General features: G+C 44.3%; 1 protein-coding gene across 4 annotated transcripts in view; it reads left to right on the forward strand.

The window, feature by feature from the left end:
• INF2 (inverted formin 2) overlaps window positions 1–18,906 on the forward strand; it is an 81,464-nt gene that overhangs the window by 40,060 nt on the left and 22,498 nt on the right. For 3 of the 4 annotated variants that reach the window (XM_043517743.1, XM_043517744.1, XM_043517746.1), the window contains exons 2-13: window positions 3,306–3,714; window positions 5,205–5,320; window positions 5,969–6,128; window positions 7,601–7,634; window positions 10,820–10,961; window positions 11,098–11,239; window positions 12,309–13,193; window positions 14,704–14,849; window positions 14,938–14,999; window positions 16,257–16,359; window positions 16,449–16,534; window positions 17,686–17,786. In XM_043517743.1, coding sequence (XP_043373678.1) covers window positions 3,318–3,714; window positions 5,205–5,320; window positions 5,969–6,128; window positions 7,601–7,634; window positions 10,820–10,961; window positions 11,098–11,239; window positions 12,309–13,193; window positions 14,704–14,849; window positions 14,938–14,999; window positions 16,257–16,359; window positions 16,449–16,534; window positions 17,686–17,786 — 2,374 coding nt within the window. In that variant the 5' untranslated portion in view covers window positions 3,306–3,317. Of the gene's footprint in view, window positions 1–3,305; window positions 3,715–5,204; window positions 5,321–5,968; window positions 6,129–7,600; window positions 7,639–10,819; window positions 10,962–11,097; window positions 11,240–12,308; window positions 13,194–14,703; window positions 14,850–14,937; window positions 15,000–16,256; window positions 16,360–16,448; window positions 16,535–17,685; window positions 17,787–18,906 lie in introns of those variants that run through there. The other variant, XM_038405680.2, reaches the window with a different exon arrangement.

Here is an 18,906-nt window from a genome sequence, read left to right on the forward strand (position 1 = left end):
GATGTTTTTTCTGAAACATCAAATATCAAATTTTTGAAAAAAAATCTCTTTTTTTTGGTGCCCCCTGCTTTGCTGGTGCCCTAAGCACGTGCTTAGTCTGCCTATTGGATAATCCAGTCCTGCACATATGATATGCAAATAGCACATTTTGCAAGTGATGTCCTATTAGAATGGAAGAGGAAGACATTAGGAGGCTGTTACCAAATTAACCTCCACATCAATCAAAAGGAAACAAAAGAAAAGAAAACATTTGTGATAGGATGTGCTTAGGAATGGGATTTGATCAAACTGAGTTCAAGAGCATGTTCTGAACACTTAGAAATTTTAAAACAGTACAGCTATGGTGAGATCTAAAAAAACAATTAAAGGGAAACTCTCAGATGCCATAATCGCATATTTTTAAACACATTATTAATTATACATGTCTGGAAATAAAGCCAGAGATTTGTGCAACTAAAAGAATTTTTAGAAAACTAATTTACTCTCCCTTGTTTATGAATGCATGGACAGACAGAGGATAGGTCTTTGTCAATTGTTTACGTTGCGTGCTCTGTTTAGCTTGAACAATGAAGACGGGTTTATCAGGCTGACTGTTCTTTCTGGCAAGAAAGCATGAACCTTTCAGGGTTAAAGATTTTGAAAATCTTTAGTTGATGTTCACAAACCATTCCCCGCCCCCCCATAATTTAAACCATGGGGCTCAGTCCTCTGCTATGTCCAATGTCTGCTGCCTGCCGCAGAGGTAGGGAAGCCGTAAAGGAAGTGGTTGCAACTCCCCAGGCATGGGGCAGCTGAGAGCCAGTTTTGCCCTCAGCGTAGATTAGAACAGCCATGGAGTTGCCCTAAAGTATCTCAAAAATATAGTGACCATCAGACCACGGTCTGCCACACCACAGCCAGCCAGACACACTCCCCCTTGCCCTAGCACATCCCCAAGAGATCCACTTTGCACCATGCAGATGTTCTTCCTACATCAGGAGAATCCCTGGCTGGCAGTTTAAGCAGAATGGAGCTGTTCTGAGTCTCAGGATTCAGTCCATGTGTTTCCCAAGTGTGGTTCAATTAAAAAAAAAAAAGAGGGCAAAAGAATGTTGCTCTAGCTGAAGGGAAGCCTGTGCTAGGTGTCAGGAGGCAGGGCTGGATTTACACCTTACGTGCCCCTAGGCACAGCATCTTCCGCGCCCTCCTGCCCAGAGACCCATCCACAGATCCCCCACCACAACTGCACAGAACCCTGCACACCACCACCTCCCACCCAGCGCTCCCCTGCCCTCAGACCCCCCCACTGCCCAGCACCCCCCCACAGCCCCACCACCACAACTGTCCAGTGCCCCACACAGACCCCCCACTGCCCAGCGCCCCAACACACACAGACCTCCCCAACCCCCCACTGTCCAGCACCCCCCACAGATCTGCCCACTGCCCAACACCCCCTCCACGGCCCCACCACCACAACTGTCCAGTGCCCCACACAGACCCCCCCCACTGCCCGTGCCCCAACACACACAGACCTCCCCCATCCCCCATGGGCCAACACCCTCCACAGACCTCCCTACTGCCCAACACGCCCCCCACACACAGCCCCACAACCACAACTGTCCAGTGCCCCAACACACACAGCCCTCCCACACCCCACACTGTTCAGCACCCCCCACAGACCTCCCCACTGCCCAGCACCCCAACACACAGAGACTTCCTCCACTCCCTCACTGCCCAGCACCCCCCACAATCACCACACTGCCCAGCATCCCCACCCCCTCACTGCCCAGCACCCTCCCACAAATGCCCCCCAGAGACCCCCTTTCTTGTGCCCTACCCCTCCGGCCACATTCACCAGCCCCGCTGGGAGGTGACTGTTTCTGCCGAGCTGAGCTGGCAGCGCGGCCGGGGCTGGCGGGGATTGCTCTGGCCTCTCGGGAGCGGCATGATCAGCCATCCCCAACAGGAGCAGGGCCTGCCCAGGCTGGGCTCCCTCGGACCCACTTACCCAGCAGGGCCCCCGGCGTTGGACTGCTGAGCTCTTCCCCGTTGCTTCGCCTTCCCTGCCATCAGGAGCGCTCCAGCAGGGTTGTGTGGGGGCCGTCTCCCCCTCAACTGGCCCCGCACCCTGCCCGGATCTGCGAGCGGCAAACTTTGAATTTTTAGGCACCCTTAGAACTCGGGTGCCCCTAGGCAAGAGCCTACTGTGCCCAATTGGAAATCCAGTCCTGTCAGGAGGAGAACTCCTTCTTCAGCACGTGTCCTTTAGAGGCAGTGTATTTAGTTTTTCATTAGAATGTTTCCATCACTCTTTCTCTGCTCCTCTTTTCACTGTCTCCTCTAAGGAGAACACGAACCCCCTAATGTCCAAAACTCATGATGCTCCATATGAGGTACAATAGCTTCACCCCTCTCCAGTACCTACCTGGCTTCATTTTTCATTCTCTTGCACCATGCTGCAATGCTGGGGTTGGAAACACCCCAGGGGGATGTTTAAATCCATACACTAAACCTCTGTGTATATTGAATTAAGAAAAAATTAATAGAAATTATTATTAGCTTTTGAATTTTTCTTTTCTTTTTTTTTAAACAATGTAGACAAATTCAACAGGAGGGCTGGTCAGATTTTTGCCATCCAAGTTATTTAATGATGGAAAATTGGGGTTTGACCAAAGATTTTTTTGGGGTTGCAAAAACAAGGGTTTGTTTTTTGTGGAAATTTCTGATTTTTTGTCAAAACAAAAATCATCCAACCCCAATAGTGTTTTGCTTTTCTGCCAAAATCTTTCAGTATTTGATTTTTTGCCAAAGAGAAAAGAAAATTTCTGTGGAAAATTTAGATGAAACATTTTCTGGATGGAGGGGTAGGAGGACCCAAACATTCTTCAACCAGTTCTGTTCAACAAAACCTAGGAGACTGCCTGATTTAATCTTCTTCAAGCACACAGAGCTGAAGGAAAATACCAAGCCCACACCTGATTATACAGCACTTACACCACCATCCTTTCCATTGTGTGAAAACTAGCAAGTGGTTATTGAGTGATGTAAGTTAATTACTTTTAAAACTATGGATTCCTGTTCTAATGGTTAAACCAGTCTGGACAGATTGCAGTGATTGGTTGTGATGCGAGTGGATTAAATGCAATGGTATCTTCTTTCAATAGCTGGAGGGCTACTCATCCAGTTGATCAGAGTACCTGCTGGGCGAGACAGACCTTCAATATCGGTGATTTAAGTCTCTGATCACTATGGGAAATGCCCTTTCATTTGAGGAGATGTTGCCAAATCCAAATATTTCTCACTTTACCTTTTCGTTCCCTTTAAAGGAGAGATTATTCATGATGTCTGTCAAGAAGGAAGGTGCCCAAAAGAAATGGGCTGCCGTAAAGGAGAAACTTGGGCCCCTAGAGACTGACCAGTCAGAGGCCAACCTGGAAAATGCAGAGCCAGAGCTATGCATTCGCCTCCTACAAATGCCCTCAGTAGTGAACTACTCTGGTCTCAAGAAGCGATTGGAGAGCAGTGATGACACCTGGATGGTCCAGTTCCTTGAGCAGAGTGGCCTAGATCTGCTCTTAGAGGCCCTGGACAGGCTGTCTGGAAGAGGAGTATCTAGGATTTCTGATGCCCTGCTTCAGCTCACCTGCATTAACTGTGTGCGAGCTCTCATGAACTCCCACAAGGGGATCGAATACATTGTCAGCAATGAAGGCTATGTCAGGAAACTCTCTCAAGGTAAGAACGCTTATTGTTCCTTTTAAACACACACAAGTCAGCTTCGCAATAAGGCTTCTTGTTGCTTAGTCACCAGCTCCACTCTGAACATATTATTTCACAGATAGATATTAAAGAGTTTTTTATATTTTCATCATGCTGTTTTCTTTTAAATATCATAGGGCTTTAGCAGCTTTCTCACAAGGACATTAGAGGCTATTCTTATGCCTGCTCATTTAATAAAACAGGGATTTTTTACTCTAAAAAAACCTACTGCTTTTAAATGCCACTTCCCCCAATTTTTGGCATATGACAGAGAAGAAATATTGGACCCGTTTCCACACTGAAGTTTTTTATGTTTTGCCATCAAAGTGTAAGACATTCTCTGTCTTAAGATAGCATAGGAACTACTGGTTCCTTACCGCTCTGACTTCACTTTGTAGACAGATATCTGTCACTTATTGTTTGTCAAGTCAAAAAGCAGAGTGTGGACAGTTAACCAAATGGACATCAACAGCTCAATTGACAAAGAAGAAGGGTGTCTCTGTGGTTAAGATTCAGGACATCCCAGTTCTATACCTGGTGCTGCCACAGATTTCCTGTGCGACCTTGAGCAAGTCATTTAATTTCTCTAGGCCTTAGTTTCCATCGGTAAAATAAGGCTAATGCTGCCCTCTTTCTTCCATCCTTTGTGTGTCTTGGTTGTTTAGATTTAAGTTCTTCAAGACATCTCTTACTATTTGTATAGTGCTAACCAGAATGAGGCCCTGATCTTAGCTGAGGTCTCTAATGTTACTCAATGCCACATGGATCAGCGTTCATGTCGTGCTCCCCATCAGCACCTGGCCTGGGCCGGGGAAGCTAATGATCCAACCAGTGGACCAAATTCAATGATGAATCCTAGTCACATGTTGCGCATATACTAAGAAGAATTGCCATATCTACAAACCCATTATTTATAGCTATTTAAACCCTCCACTGTTTGATAAGCTTTTCTATTTTAAAGTGATCTTCCTTTTTCTCCTCCCAAAAAAGAAAAGACTTGTCTTTCCTAACAGCAATAAAATATAGGAATGGGCATTTTTCACTGCGGAAGTAGGAGCATTTGTAGGGTTATTCAGTAATGCAATCTCTTTAATTCAATGTAAAAGATCAATATGGTATATCCTGGCCAATGCTCTGTGGAACACACAGGGAAAGGAGAAGCAGAAATATAGGATGGCTGATGAGAGCAATTCATAATGCACCCATTTAAACTCAAAGAATAAGACTGTTCAAACAAAAACCTGCAAAGTTTCTCCTGCTTTTCAAGAAACTGAACCGTTTTTGTGAATTTGCAACAAAATGTGTAATTCTTAAGTGTCCAGGTGTTTGAATCTCATTGCAAATACTTCCTGTAACACTTGCACACATACAAGCCACAAGTACATTGCTTATGTACGTCACAGACTATGGATGTTGATGGAGTTTCAGAGAAGTATACACTAATATACATTTTCTCTGTTTGGCAGCACTGGACACATCTAATGTCATGGTCAAAAAACAGGTGTTTGACCTGCTAGCTGCACTCTTCATTTACTCACTGGATGGGCATGCCATGGCTTTGGATGCTCTGGACCATTATAAGGCAAGTGCATAGTCAGAGTACTATATAGTGTTATTATCTAGTTCCCTGCATGATAGGTAGACCAGTGTGCTCTATTATTTTGGCTCTGATCCTGCAGCTGGATGCACATGGGTGCCTCCCTCCACCTGGGGGCACAGCACAGGCATAAGGATCAAGTTGCACCATTCTGGTAGAGAGTCAGGGACTTAAAGACAGAGCTTTGTAGCAAGTAAAAAAAAAATAGATGCCTTGCTTGTCAGCAGAAGTCTGAGTGGCTGCACAATGACTCAGCTAGAGGCAGCTGGCTGGCAGCCGTAAGGATCTTTGTGGCAGCCCGACCAGCATCAATGGAAAACTCACAAAAATCAAAGGTACCATGCCTGTGGGTTTCACAGCCCTGGATGGCTGCACCACGGAGCAGGAAGAAGTCTCAGGTCAAAGAGAGAACCTTTCCAATGCAAGTGATCAGTTTCCATTTACTTTCCCTGCTGACTAGATGTCTGCTCAGTGATTGAAGGAGCTGTCTCTAGCACACATTTTTCTTTCTCATGTTTAGTGAGATATGCTGATAAGGAGTTAAGATACTGACTTTATTTTAGAGTCTGTTTTTAAAAGGGAAAAAAAAGTTTCTGAACTGGAACGTCTGCGATATCACTTGTGTGTTAACAGACTGTGAAGAACCAGCAGTACCGATTCAGTGTCATAATGAATGAGCTCTTCGCTACAGATAACGTGCCTTACATGATAACACTGCTAAGTGTTATTAATGCTGTGATCCTTGGGACTGAAGAACTAAGAATCAGGACGCAGCTCAGAAATGAGTTTATAGGTAAGAAAGTTGGTTGGATCTAACCTTATCAAAGGAATTAAATTCTTGAACTCAAGCCACTTCTGTGGTAGGTTTTCAAAATACCTAAGATAGTTAAATGAAAAAAAAAAAAAAGTTGTGCAAATTGCAATGTGTCATACCTGAGACACCAATAATGAGCCTAATTTATTGCTAGTGCAGTAGCCTTTGACTCTTGTTTTATATTTGATAAACTTTCTTTAATCCCATTATTTCAAGCTTTGTTCTTCTTTTTCACATAAACTTGATCTTTTCTTCTTGTATGCTAACAGAATTCCATCTTCATCTACCCTAATTATACACTGTAACCTCTATTCCATGAGCTAGTTTAATCAACTCATGTCTGTAGCAAACCAGTCTTTATTCAAGCCTGATCTACACTACACAGTTATGTCAATGTAAACTGCCTTACATTTATCTAGTTGTGAAAGTGTCTCCACTTAAATTTGGCTTGCACCGATTTAGTAACAGTACCCAAACGGCATAGAGTCACGGTTGATATAATTAGGTTGATGCAGTGGCAGTGTAGATACTGCGTTGCTTATATAGACTGTAGCTTTCAGGAGCTGTCCCACAATGCCCCATACTGACCATACAGTTGATACAAGCACTCCTGGTGGGACACGCACCACCCAACACAAAGAGCCAAGTGTGCACACACCCAAGCGATTTAATAACTGTGGTGGCTGTATGCTGATGTAAATTAGGTCAACATAATTTTGTAGTGTAGATATGGCCTCAGTAATCCAGGGCCAAACTGAGATCTGTTGCAACTCCTCTCACAGTTAATGGGAGTTGTGCTTTCTTTCACCAGGACTCAGTTTTAGCCCATCCAATGTAGCACGTGATTTAAGAAAATAGTAGTCTCTAATTCCTTGAACATAAGGAATGTTGGGGTACAGCGAGACCAATGTTCAAATATTCCATTTTAAGAAACTTCATGTGCAGTTGAGGATAATACACCTATGTTTTTCGTAACATTGTAAACTAAAGTCCTGATCCTGCAGATATTTAGCTCAAGGGTATTACGCACCGGCACAAATATTTGCCAGATTGGGATCCAAACTCTTTTTAATGAGCATTCTCCTTTCTATGTCCCAATCTTGCAAACATTTATGCATATGCTTAACTTTACTCATTCTGAGTAGTTCTGTTGAAGGCAATGGAACTGCTTGCAATAGTAAGTAGTACTAAGCATGTGCATAAGTCTTTGCAGAACAGGGGTCTTCATTTTTTTTTTTAAATTTTTTGTACAGCCTTGCAACATACAATAGTTCAAGGTTCCAAGAGGAGAATTAAGTCATCTTGGTCATAATAAAAAAATGTAACTTTAAATAGCAATTTAATCCTTTGCACCTGGGAAATGTTAGATGTAATGCATATACAAACTCCTTACAGAAGTACTTAACATCTAGTAGATTAGAATGACAACAGTTTTTATTTTCCTCTGTCAGGTCTTCAGTTGTTGGATATTTTAACCAAGTTAAGGTAAGGTTTTCTTCTTTTAAACTTTATTTTATAATATGATTCATTTTGAGACAATTGTAAAAATACTTAGTGCTTATTTTAGCAATTCTTTCACTTTATACAAATTGCTATTTTTATTTTATTTCCTTTTTTAAAAACATGTTTGGCTTATCTATATTTTTTTACTGCTTCCTTTCTGAGTTCTCTCCTGGTTAAAAATTAAAAAAACATGGTATTTCACTGCACTTTTTCCTGTGGTATCTCATTTTTTCTCCCTTTATTTTAACCATGGGCCAGAACCAAAACACAAGAACCACACCCTCTCCCCAAACTTTTGCAGTGTTCCGAATCTGAATCGAGATCTAAATTTTGTAAATAGCTCCTTTTTCCTAAACCAAAACCTAGGATCCAAGCACCCCAAATTCTGGAGTGTTTGAAATCTAGATCCAGATCCAAATTCTGATGCTTGAGCCCATCTCCATGTTGTAAGGCCCTGATCCTGCAAGTATTTGTGCACATACCTAACTTTCAGCATGTGATCATAGTCCTGTTGAAGTCAAGTGAACTACTCCATGCTTAGCTTTAAGAATGTGTTTAAGGGTCTGATCTACATAGCACATTGATGTCAAAGTGAATCTTTCCATTGACTTCAACGGACTTTGGATAAGGCCTGATGTGTGTTATTGGACTGGAGCTAAAGTGATCAGCACCTTTCAGAGTAAGCAGGGCCGTCCTTATCCATACACAAATTATGCAGCTGCATTGGGCAGCAGGAAATTTGGGGCACCAAATTTCCTGGTGCCCTGCGCAGCTGTGTGCTGCTCCAGCCCCTGCTCTGGCTCCACCCCAGGCCCCCGCCCCCAATTCCCACAGCTCTGCAGCAGGGTTGGGTCTGCACTCACTGGCGGCTGGAAGTGCAGCGACCCGGCCCCAGCCGCACCGCCGATGATTGCCGGGGGTAGTTCCTCCCTGCCCCCCAAGCCAGTCCCCCGCCCCGCGGAGGCCTGGGCCCCCCCACCCCCCGCAGGGGCGCTGCGTAGGAGATAGGAGCCCAGAACAGCTAGGGACAGCCCTGAGGGTAAGCCCTAAGCGACAGGAGGCAGATGCATCAATGTTTTCCATGTGACAACTGGATTCTTGCTATAGGCAGCCCTTGACATATATTTGTGTTGCCAAATAGTTAATCAACAGGATGGATTAAAAGATCAGGTCCAAAATCTGATTTCCTTTAAAAGATTTCCCCCTCCCACACACACACTCCAACTCCCTTTTATGGCTTGTTTCTAATTTATCAACACAGTTGTGCTTTAAAACACAGTGGAGGTGCCAGATTCAAACTCTTTCAGGTTTCCATGGCACAGGAGAACTAAAATCAGTCTCGGTGACACAGAAAGCCAACAGTGGTAGTAAATTAAATCTTCGTTTTACCATATTTTTTTTCATTTCTGGAGGCTTTTGGAATCCATTTTTTAAGCAACAATTTCATTTTAGCATTGTTGAAAGATAAGCTAAAAATCACCACCAGACACAGAATTACCAACTAGCTGGGAAGTGAAAATTCACAGTTGTGGGTAGGGTGAGAAATGTGTTTTTTTCCCCAGTAGGTCTGTAATACATCTAGCACATTGAATACGAATGCTAATGCTACTACTACTACTACTAATAATAATGTAAAATCCATATATCCAAGGGTTTAGACCAGGGGTTCTTAAACTGGGAGTCGTGACCCCTCAGGAGGTCATAAGATTATTACCTGAGGGTCATGAACTGTCAGCCTGCACCTGGTGGGGTTCGGGCTGACAGCCCCATGCCCACATTAAATTAAATTAAAATTAAAATTTCCATTTTTAATTTATAAGGGGGGGGTCGCACTCACAGGCTTACTATGTGAAAGGGGTCACCAATACAAAAAGTTTGAGAACCACTAATTTAGACTCTTCCTATAGATATCTGCAATTCTCTAGACTGGAAGGCCCATCCAACAGCTATCACCATGGTCAAAAACAGTTGTTTCTGTGGATTCGGTCACCCTGACTGGAGTGTACAGGAATTTGTAGTCAATAATCATATAATCCGGGGCGTGGGTGGGGGAGGAATCATATGGTATTAAATGCTCTTTCAAACATCTTTAATCTCTAGTAACCATTTAAACATGGTTTGTCTGGGTAGTGTAGAAAGGATGCAGCTGTTTTAAAATGAAACTTGAGAAGTTTTAGGCTGACATGGCTTAAAGCCTCGCTCACGTGGCGTTTTTGGTTTTTATTTTGGGTCAGGGGACACATTAAACAAAACAAGTTTTGCACCATCCATACTGACCACCGCTTTAACTGGGGCAGTTTTCAAGATTGTTTTTTGCAAAGAGTTTGCAGACTTAATCCAAACAGATCATTGTGGATCAAAGTGCTGTTGTCTTGTTGAGTCTGTATCTCAGCTCAGTTTACAGTATCAATAGCTTCTGGTCATTGAACAGTTTGAGGACATTTTACCATTTGATTGCTGATTCTTGTCCCAGAAACATCCAGCTAAGACACATGGCTGGACGTGCCTCTCTGAACAAATTGTTCATTTGGAAGGACAGTCCATGAGGAAACCATGCCAAGTTTTAAGATATGTGCATAATAAATGTCAATTATTCACACGGTTGGGATGTATGCTCCAGTCCTTTAAAAATTAAGAGATAAGTGATGTTTCCATTGCCATCAGCTAACAAGGGTTGGATGCCTGTTCTGTGACTCCTGCAGACTGTGATTCCCAATTAAAAAAAAAATGTTTTTGAACAGGGAGTTGAAACAGCAAATAAATCATTTGAATGATCCTCCTTTGTCTGAATAAATAACTAGTGTCAAGTGAAGAGGGAAGAATTAAAAATGGGAAATGCCATGATCCTGTCAAAACTCCCAGCAGATTTTTCTTTACCCTGCTTGCAATCATCCGGGGTCAGGTTCGGCCACACTTCTTTAGCTTGAGTAACACCTTCTCTGGAAGCTGTCCCGTTGATTTCAGGGAGTTACTTGCAGAGGAAGGTACTCTGCAGCAGGGGAGAGGATGGTGGGATTGGCTCCTTTATAAATAAGAAGGAAAGGGTCATTTCAGCAGTGAATAGTCAGGTTAGTGGGTGAAGACGTACAAGCGACACCAACACAGAAGTTTTAACTGGAATTGGTGCTAAATGCTTTCCAATTAAAATGGGTGCTGTGATATTGTAGAGATATTGAGGACGATGACCTGTTTATCCAGTGTGAGACATTTGAGGAGTCCAAGGCCGAAGACGAAGAGGAATTGTTAAAGATATGCGATGGGATTGACATGAACAATCACCAAGAGGTCTTTTTGTGTCTTTTCAATAAAGTGAGTAGGACCTACTTTGGGGATACCATTCTGCAGTGGGAATGACAGCAGCCAGCCCTGGAGACCAGAAGTGGGTGCTGCAGTGATGTTTGAAAGGGAAAGGATGCAATTAATAGGAAACTGTCTTGTATTTCAGGTGAGCAGCTCTCCGGTCGCCATCCAACTGCTGTCCATTCTCCAGACTCTTTTGCATTTGGAACCTTCTCATCAGTCCAACCTGTTGTTGTGGGAATCTTTGGAAATCTTAATGAACAGAGCCATTTTGCTTGCAAATGACAGTAAGAACTTGTCTGCTACTTCAGGTTTTGCATGTCCCCCACCTCCAACTTCCCCAAATCAAAGGTACATAAATTACTTCCATTATTGAATCCACTCAGAATTAAACAGAACCCAAGGAAAACAATCAATATGTAGTCTGTGCTGAAATCCTCGGGTGAAACGCTGACCCTATTGAAGTCACTGGGATCAGGATTTCACTCCTTGGCCTTGTCTACACTACAGAGCCGTTAGCTACAACAGCAGAGCCCCTTACTGGAAATATGGCAGAAGTCAACAGAAGGAGTTCAGCCAGCATAGGCATAGCACCTCCCTGAGATCCATTACCTTAGCCGCCATTACCTTAGCTTAGGTGACATTACCTTAGCTAACACAAGCACTCTTCTGTTGGCACAATTGCATCTACCCAGGTTTTTTGGCTGGCATAGCTATGTTGGTGAGAGGGCATGATTTTTTTCACTCTCCCAGCTGACGTAGCTCCACTGGCAAAACATTGTAGAGTAGACTAAGTCCTTGTCTCTACAAACGAATCCCAGGGTTTATTCTGATCCAAAACCTGTTGAAGTCAATGGGAGTCTTTCTGTTGATTAAAGAAAAGGAGTACTTGTGACACCTTAGAGACTAACAAATTTATTTGAGCATAAGCTTTCGTGAACTACAGCTCACTTCATCGTGAGCTGTAGCTCACAAAAGCTTATGCTCAAATAAGTTTGTTAGTCTCTAAGGTGCCACAAGTACTCCTTTTCTTTTTGTGAATACAGACTAACACGGCTGCTACTCTGAAACTTTTCTGTTGATTGCAGATGGTATTGGATCTGGCCTGCATTGCTGGGCAGGGCAGCACCATTTACATACGCAAAGGTGTTGTTAACGTGTGAGACCCAGTTCCTGCGGCGAGCTCAGCAGGAAAAGCTCACTGCAGCAGAGATCAGTTCCAGAGGTTTCTGTAACATAACCGATGAAACCTGTGCGATGCTCATGTCGCTGCTGATCAGTTGCTCAAAAGGGGATCTGGATAGTCTTTAATAACGTTTAGTTTACATTTGTTTTCCCCTCATCTGATTGTTACAGTCCAAGGGAACAGCATTGAAGAAGTCCTGGAGAGACTGTTATCCATAAAGAAGTGCCCAAACCAACAAAACTTAGAACGAAAGCTATCAGCTGAGAGAGTGAACGAAAGCACTCAGACCGACACAGATTTAGGGGAGTCCCTGAGTGCAGCTCAGAGCTCTGCTATGACAGCCTTCCCTCCGGTGACAGCAGCACCTCCACCAGGGCCACCAGGAGCCACAGAGAACATCTCACCCTCCCAGCTACCAGCCTCCTCCACTTCACCAGGGCAGTGCATATCCCTGCCTGGTGCTGCTCCTGCTCCTCCTCCTCCCCCACCACCACTGCCCGGCACGGCAGCTGTGCCAGCCCCTCCTCCCCCACCACCACTGCCCGGCACGGCAGCTGTGCCAGTCCCTCCTCCCCCACCACCACTTCCCGGCACGGCAGCTGTGCCAGCCCCTCCTCCCCCACCACCACTGCCCGGCACGGCAGCTGTGCCAGCCCCTCCTCCCCCACCACCACTGCCCGGCACGGCAGCTGTGCCAGCCCCTCCTCCCCCACCACCACTGCCCGGCATGGCAGCTGTGCCAGCCCCTCCTCCCCCACCACCACTGCCCGGCATGGCAGCTGTGCCAGCCCCTCCTCCCCCACCACCACTGCCTGGCATGCCTCCGCCTCCCCCACTGCCTGGCCTGGGAGGCATGCCTCCACTTCCTCCCCCACTGCTCGGCCTGGGAGGCATACCACCTCCTCCCCCGCCAGGAGGCAACGTGGAGAAAGTAGTGGTTGCCCACGTTGACTATGCTTTGGGCTACGCCAGGCCTTTCCCCAGGAAGGTGAAGACTCCGACCCTGAGAATGAAGAAACTCAACTGGCAGAAGCTGCCCTCCAATGTGGTGCGAGGTAGGTGTGTCTAATGCTGCGCTCAGTCATTGTTTTTGTAGCTGCTGTAGCGAGATGCACACACACATGGCTGCCCCAGTGTGTCCTACGCTATCCATTTCCACTGGATTTTGTTGGGTTGGGGGTTGGGTGTATAGTGTTTTCCTTATATCTCCCCTCTCCTCCCCTCCCCAAAACAGCCTGAGGTGCCCTAGCACTGAGTCTTCCCGTCGGCTTCATTGGGTTTTGGCTCCAGTCCAGGGGTGCTGAGAGCCATTGAACCAAACTGTAAACCCTGTATATGATGGAAGCCACTTCAAGCCCAGGGGTGCTGCAGGACCCCTAGTTCCAGCACCTATGGTCCAGTCTTCAGAACTAGTTACCCCACAGCGTCTATTGCTGCACATTTAAAAAGAAAAGGAGTACTTGTGGCACCTTAGAGACTAACAAATTTATTAGAGCATAAGCTTTCGTGAGCTACAGCTCACTTAGTCTCTAAGGTGCCACAAGTACTCCTTTTCTTTTTGAGAATACAGACTAACACGGCTGCTACTCTGAAACCTGCTGCACATTTAGTAATTCATTGTGACAATAGCCAGAAAACGAGATTAGAGAAGCAAAATGGCCAGACTGTGGCCGGTGCCTGTGTATGCATGTGAGGAGATGGGCAGGGTGCTAGCCACAAAGCCATGCCTCCCCCCCACCCTACCCCACAGCCCCCCCAGTCACTCTAACCCAGCCAGCTACGCAGGAGAACACCATCTATATCCTTTAAGGAACACGGCTGTGCTGCCCCTCCATGCCTGGTAGCTCTTGCCCTCATCACAGTACTTTGGTGTAAAGTCACAATTTAGCCCCCAAACAAATTAAGCTTCCCCTTCCGGCATGTAGCAGAATTCTCTCTAGTATAACTAACACTGTGGATAGTTTCACATACTGGGGAGCCCAGGAGTTATTTAGAGGGTTCCTAATGAGTCTAGCGGTGTTACTGACCTTCGAGAGCCCTTACGAAGTAGGGCTGTTTGCATCTCTGTAGGCAGAGATGATAACCTAACCGGAGCTCAGTGTCCCATGCAGACACCTGTGACTTTGCAATACATAGCCGATCAGCTAGAGCAAACAGACGTTAGTAAATCCCATTTAGCTCGGCTGCTGCCTTCAGCTTGGCTAAATTGCTGACAGCTGTAGATTTCCTGGTTTAATTCACCTTCAAACCTTTGGGATCCTGTCTGTGGGAGAAGCCACTCTTAAATAATTAGCACAGGTCCAGGGCTAATCTGTCTCTTTTCTTATTTATTGCATTCATCTTTCTCAGTGTTTCCCTTTTAGTAAGTAGGGTTGCCAGTTTTGGTTGGACGTATTCCTGGGGGTTTCATCACATGAGCTAATTTTTAATTAACGACTAATCTTTAATTCCTGGGGACTCCAGGACAATCCTGGAGGGTTGGCAACAAAAGTAGTGAGGAGCATTACCTTGATGTGTTGAGTTTTCAGATGCCTCTGTACTATCTTAGTGCCTCATCTCTTTCAGAAAGTCACTCCATGTGGGCGTCAGTGAGCAGCAGCAGCGATGAAGCTATAGAGCCTGATTACATGAGCATTGAGCAGCTTTTTTCTTTTCCGCAAACAAAGCCCAAGGAGAAAGCAGCTACCCCAGTGAAGGTGGAACCAAAGGAGGTAATGGGCTATTTCTCATCATTTGAAGATTATGGTAAAAGGCCACTGCACATGGCTTATCTAACATAAATTATTATTTTTTAAACAGATCACATTCTTAGACTCCAAGAAGAGTCTCAATCTGAACATATTTTTGAAGCAATTTAGATGGTAAGCTATGAACTGGTTTCACGGTTGTTGAATAAAGCAACAGTCTGGCAAGTGAAATTAGCATAGCAAAAAAAGTTTTTTTCCACCAAATGCATCCGATGAAGTGAGCTGTAGCTCACGAAATCTTATGCTCTAATAAATTTGTTAGTCTCTAAGGTGCCACAAGTACTCCTTTTCTTTTTGCGAATACAGACTAACACGGCTGCTACTCTGAAACAGGGCAGTATATTTCCCACAGTTCGAACACATCCTGGATTCTAAGACATAGAGCAAGTGACTGACCATCCAAGGAGTGACTATAAAATGACATGCCTAAATACAAACAAGGAAAACAGCTAGTTCAATCTTATCTATTTTATAATTTTTCTATATTTTCTGTAAATACATATCTATTCATGTTCACAGTTACTGATTTTAAAGCATCTTGCTTATGTTCCACGGTGTTAAAAATAATGGAAGGTAAACACAAGAGGGGAAAATAGTAATTTTATTTGAGACAGTGGCCACTTACTCCTACATTATCAGTCCCTCTTATCTTCAGTTTATTATAGCTATCTACTGAAGATAAATTTATAATTTTTTTAAAAAAATTAATATATTTATCATCACAACAACCCAGCAGGGAAGGGCAGTGCTATTTATACCCCATTTTACAGGGGGAAACTGAAGCACAGAGAGACAAAGGGCCAGATTTTTAAGTGCCTAAAGATATAGACAGGTACCTGATGTGTAACCTTTGGTTTTTGTGTTCCCAACTAGTAGTGTAAAGATAATAAATAAAACCAAACTGAATTCTGTAAGGTTTGAGCTTTCAGGGCAGTTGCAGATAGTTTAATTAAGTGGAGGCCTGTGAATGACACGAGTGATAACATTTAAAACTTGTTAAAATAAACTGGTTGGTTAAAGCAAACAGGTCTTGCAATATAACCACGCACTGCGCTGTTACTCACCGGCTAAGGTGGAATGATGCCTCCCGGGGTGATCAGTACTTGGATGGGAAGAATAGCCATATCTCTTTCTCTAATGGTACCCCGAGAGTGAATGGGTGCACCCCATCTAAAACCAGCATGCTACCCTTTTATAATTCTGAGTGCCAGGCTACTGCACTAATCCAGGGAACAGTCTGCCTGTCAGTAAGGCCTAATTATGCACCATTCACTAGAGTTTGTAGGGCCTAACCAATAGCATATGGTCATAGGGAGCTGGCCAGTGTTGTTGTTCTGTTGTTGCTTCTAATTACATGCCTATTCTCTGCAGCTCAAATAAAGAGGTAGCTGACATGATTCAAAAAGGGGACAGGACCAAGTTTGACGTGGAGGTTCTGAAGCAGTTACTGAAGCTGTTACCTGAAAAACATGAGGTTAGATAGAAAAACTCTTTTCATTCAATCCACAAAGGCTGCAGATATGATGCAGTTCTGGGGTCTTGAGTCTTGTGTTTTCTTGTTAGATAGAAAACCTGAAAACCTTCAAGGAAGAAGAAGCCAAGTTAGCAAGTGCAGATCAATTTTATCTTCTCCTGCTCAGGGTTCCCAGGTAAGGCAGATCATTAGCAACTTCAGCCTGATCTTTTGCTTGCATATTGTTTTCCATAACAACAAGCTTCACTTTTTGATCCAATTGGATGTAGCACTCTGTGTCATTTAAAAGGATACTGAAAGGACTCTAAATTAGAGCATTATTCTGCAAAACATTCTGAATGCCAAGACGTTGGCTGCACTTAGGGAAAGTCAGCTTTAAAGAGTCTCTTTTATTGTGATAACACTATAGAAAGGCCATCTTAAAAAAAAAATCTTTCTTTTAATGGATTTGTTGCTTTAAAACTAAGCCTTTCTTAAAATGCTTTTAGTGTACTCCATAGTTGTTGGGTTTGTTTGTTGGCATTCATATTATAATATTGCACTTGTATATTTATTTGCATTTCACATGCCTCTCCCATCAGAGACTCTCAAAGTGCTTTACAAATATTAATCATCATCACCTGTGTCAGGTAGAGGAGTAGTCTCTGTGTCAGAGAGGAGCAGACACAGTGGTACAGTGAAATGTAAGTTATACATCGCTGGGCCAACCTGGCCAGTTACTCAAGAGATAGCACCAATGCCCTTCTTCTGGGTTTGCAGCCAGAGGAAACAGTCGTAAGGCAATCGGAATTCCTGCCAGCAGATCATGATGAGAGGATGTGATGGCCATACCCTTCCACAGTTAGTGCTGCCTCTTTTTTAGGCTGAGGGGGATGTCTGTGGCCTTGTAGAATGTGGCTGCTCCCGCACAATCTTCTGAAATGAGATGGCAGAAGCTGGCATAGGCCCTGGGTATGGCCAACTGGTTAAGTAACTTGCCCCGTCACACAGGAAGGCTTTTGGAGTGTCAGGAATAGAATCCAGATCTCCCAATAGCCATGTGGCCATCCTCCCTCCCCACGGAGATCAGTGTATCCTCTACTGCAGGAGACACCATCTCCGTGCTGCCAGTTATGGCCTGCTATTGAAAAAGAACCGCCCCAAGCCACAGACAGAGCTGTGCAGTATCAATGTGATGCAGATGTGGTAGCTGGTCATGAGCCTGGAAGTGGCTTTTGGCAGAGGTTAGAGTGTGATAGTTTGGGGAATGGGAAGGGGGAGACTCTGCTGGCAGGGTCAGGAATCTGTTAAGCATAACTGTATATTTGTGCCGACTCCCTCTCTTAGCTACCAGCTGCGGATTGAATGTATGCTGTCATATGAAGAGACTGCTGTCATGCTAGATATGCTACAGCCAAAAGCAGAAGCAATCAGGAAAGCCTGTGAAGGTAAATGGGACAGTGTCACCCCATAGCACGTTGTGTTCAGAGCCATGTGAGGCCTCATTTCGGCTTGTAGTAGTATATCTATCTTACTTGAGAATTTAAGGAAGAAGTGGCCTTTTGTTGTCTCCATCTCATATATATGCAAATCTGCAACTAGCCAGAAGATTGCACCCTCATCCTATCAGACACAGACCTGACCAGGATGGTCCATTCATTCATGGCCACCAGGTTCAAATTATTGCAACTCATAGCTAGGAATAGAGCCACAAGCCTTGAAAAACCTCCCAACAGGTACAAAGCTCAGCAGCCTGTTTGCTTAACACCATTGGCTATTATAAACACATCACCCTAGTTCTCCACTCTCTGCCCTCGCTCACCAATGAACATAGAGTGTAGTTCAATCTGTCTTTCCTGATGTTCAAAGCCCTACTATGGAGCTGGCACTGGGTACCAGAGAGAGGACACTTCACCCTCTATGACCTCCCAGGATACAGTACACTTGAACAATGACTTCGTCAATCAGTCGGAGGCTTGTTAATGCAAGTGACACAGCTTTCAGAGAAGCAGGTTTTAGATTATAGAACTCACTCTTGCATAGGGTGACCAGACAGCAAATGTGAAAAATCGGGATGGGGTAGGGGGTAATAGGAGCCTATATAAGAAAAAGACCCAAAAATCTGGACTGTCCCTATAAAATCAGGACATTTGGTCACCCTACTCTTGCAGGAGTTAAGAATGACCACATTTAGAAGTTAATGCTAAACAAATTCATTCAACTGAGCTTTCCCTCAATAAATTCCTCACACACAATCCCACCTCACCTCACAAAAAATCCCACTACCAAATCCTCCTATAAACTAATCAAAACTCGAGATTTTGGAGGACGAGAAAGTTTGTTATGTTTGCTTTTCTAAATAGGAAGTGCTTGTATACAGCAGCAATGTAGGCCGTCATGGATATACCTTGGTAGATCACGTGGTAGCCTTCACCATATGTTATGCTTCCTTTTTTGGAGTACGTGAAGTTGTTTAGGGAGCACAGGGCTGATATGAAAAGAACAGAATGGGAAATGCTTCTGGAAATAAGGTGGCAGGGGAGGAAGGAAGAAATAAAATGTATTGAG

This window comes from Dermochelys coriacea, chromosome 6 (genome assembly GCF_009764565.3).
Source record: "Dermochelys coriacea isolate rDerCor1 chromosome 6, rDerCor1.pri.v4, whole genome shotgun sequence".
Lineage (NCBI taxonomy): Eukaryota > Metazoa > Chordata > Testudines > Dermochelyidae > Dermochelys > Dermochelys coriacea.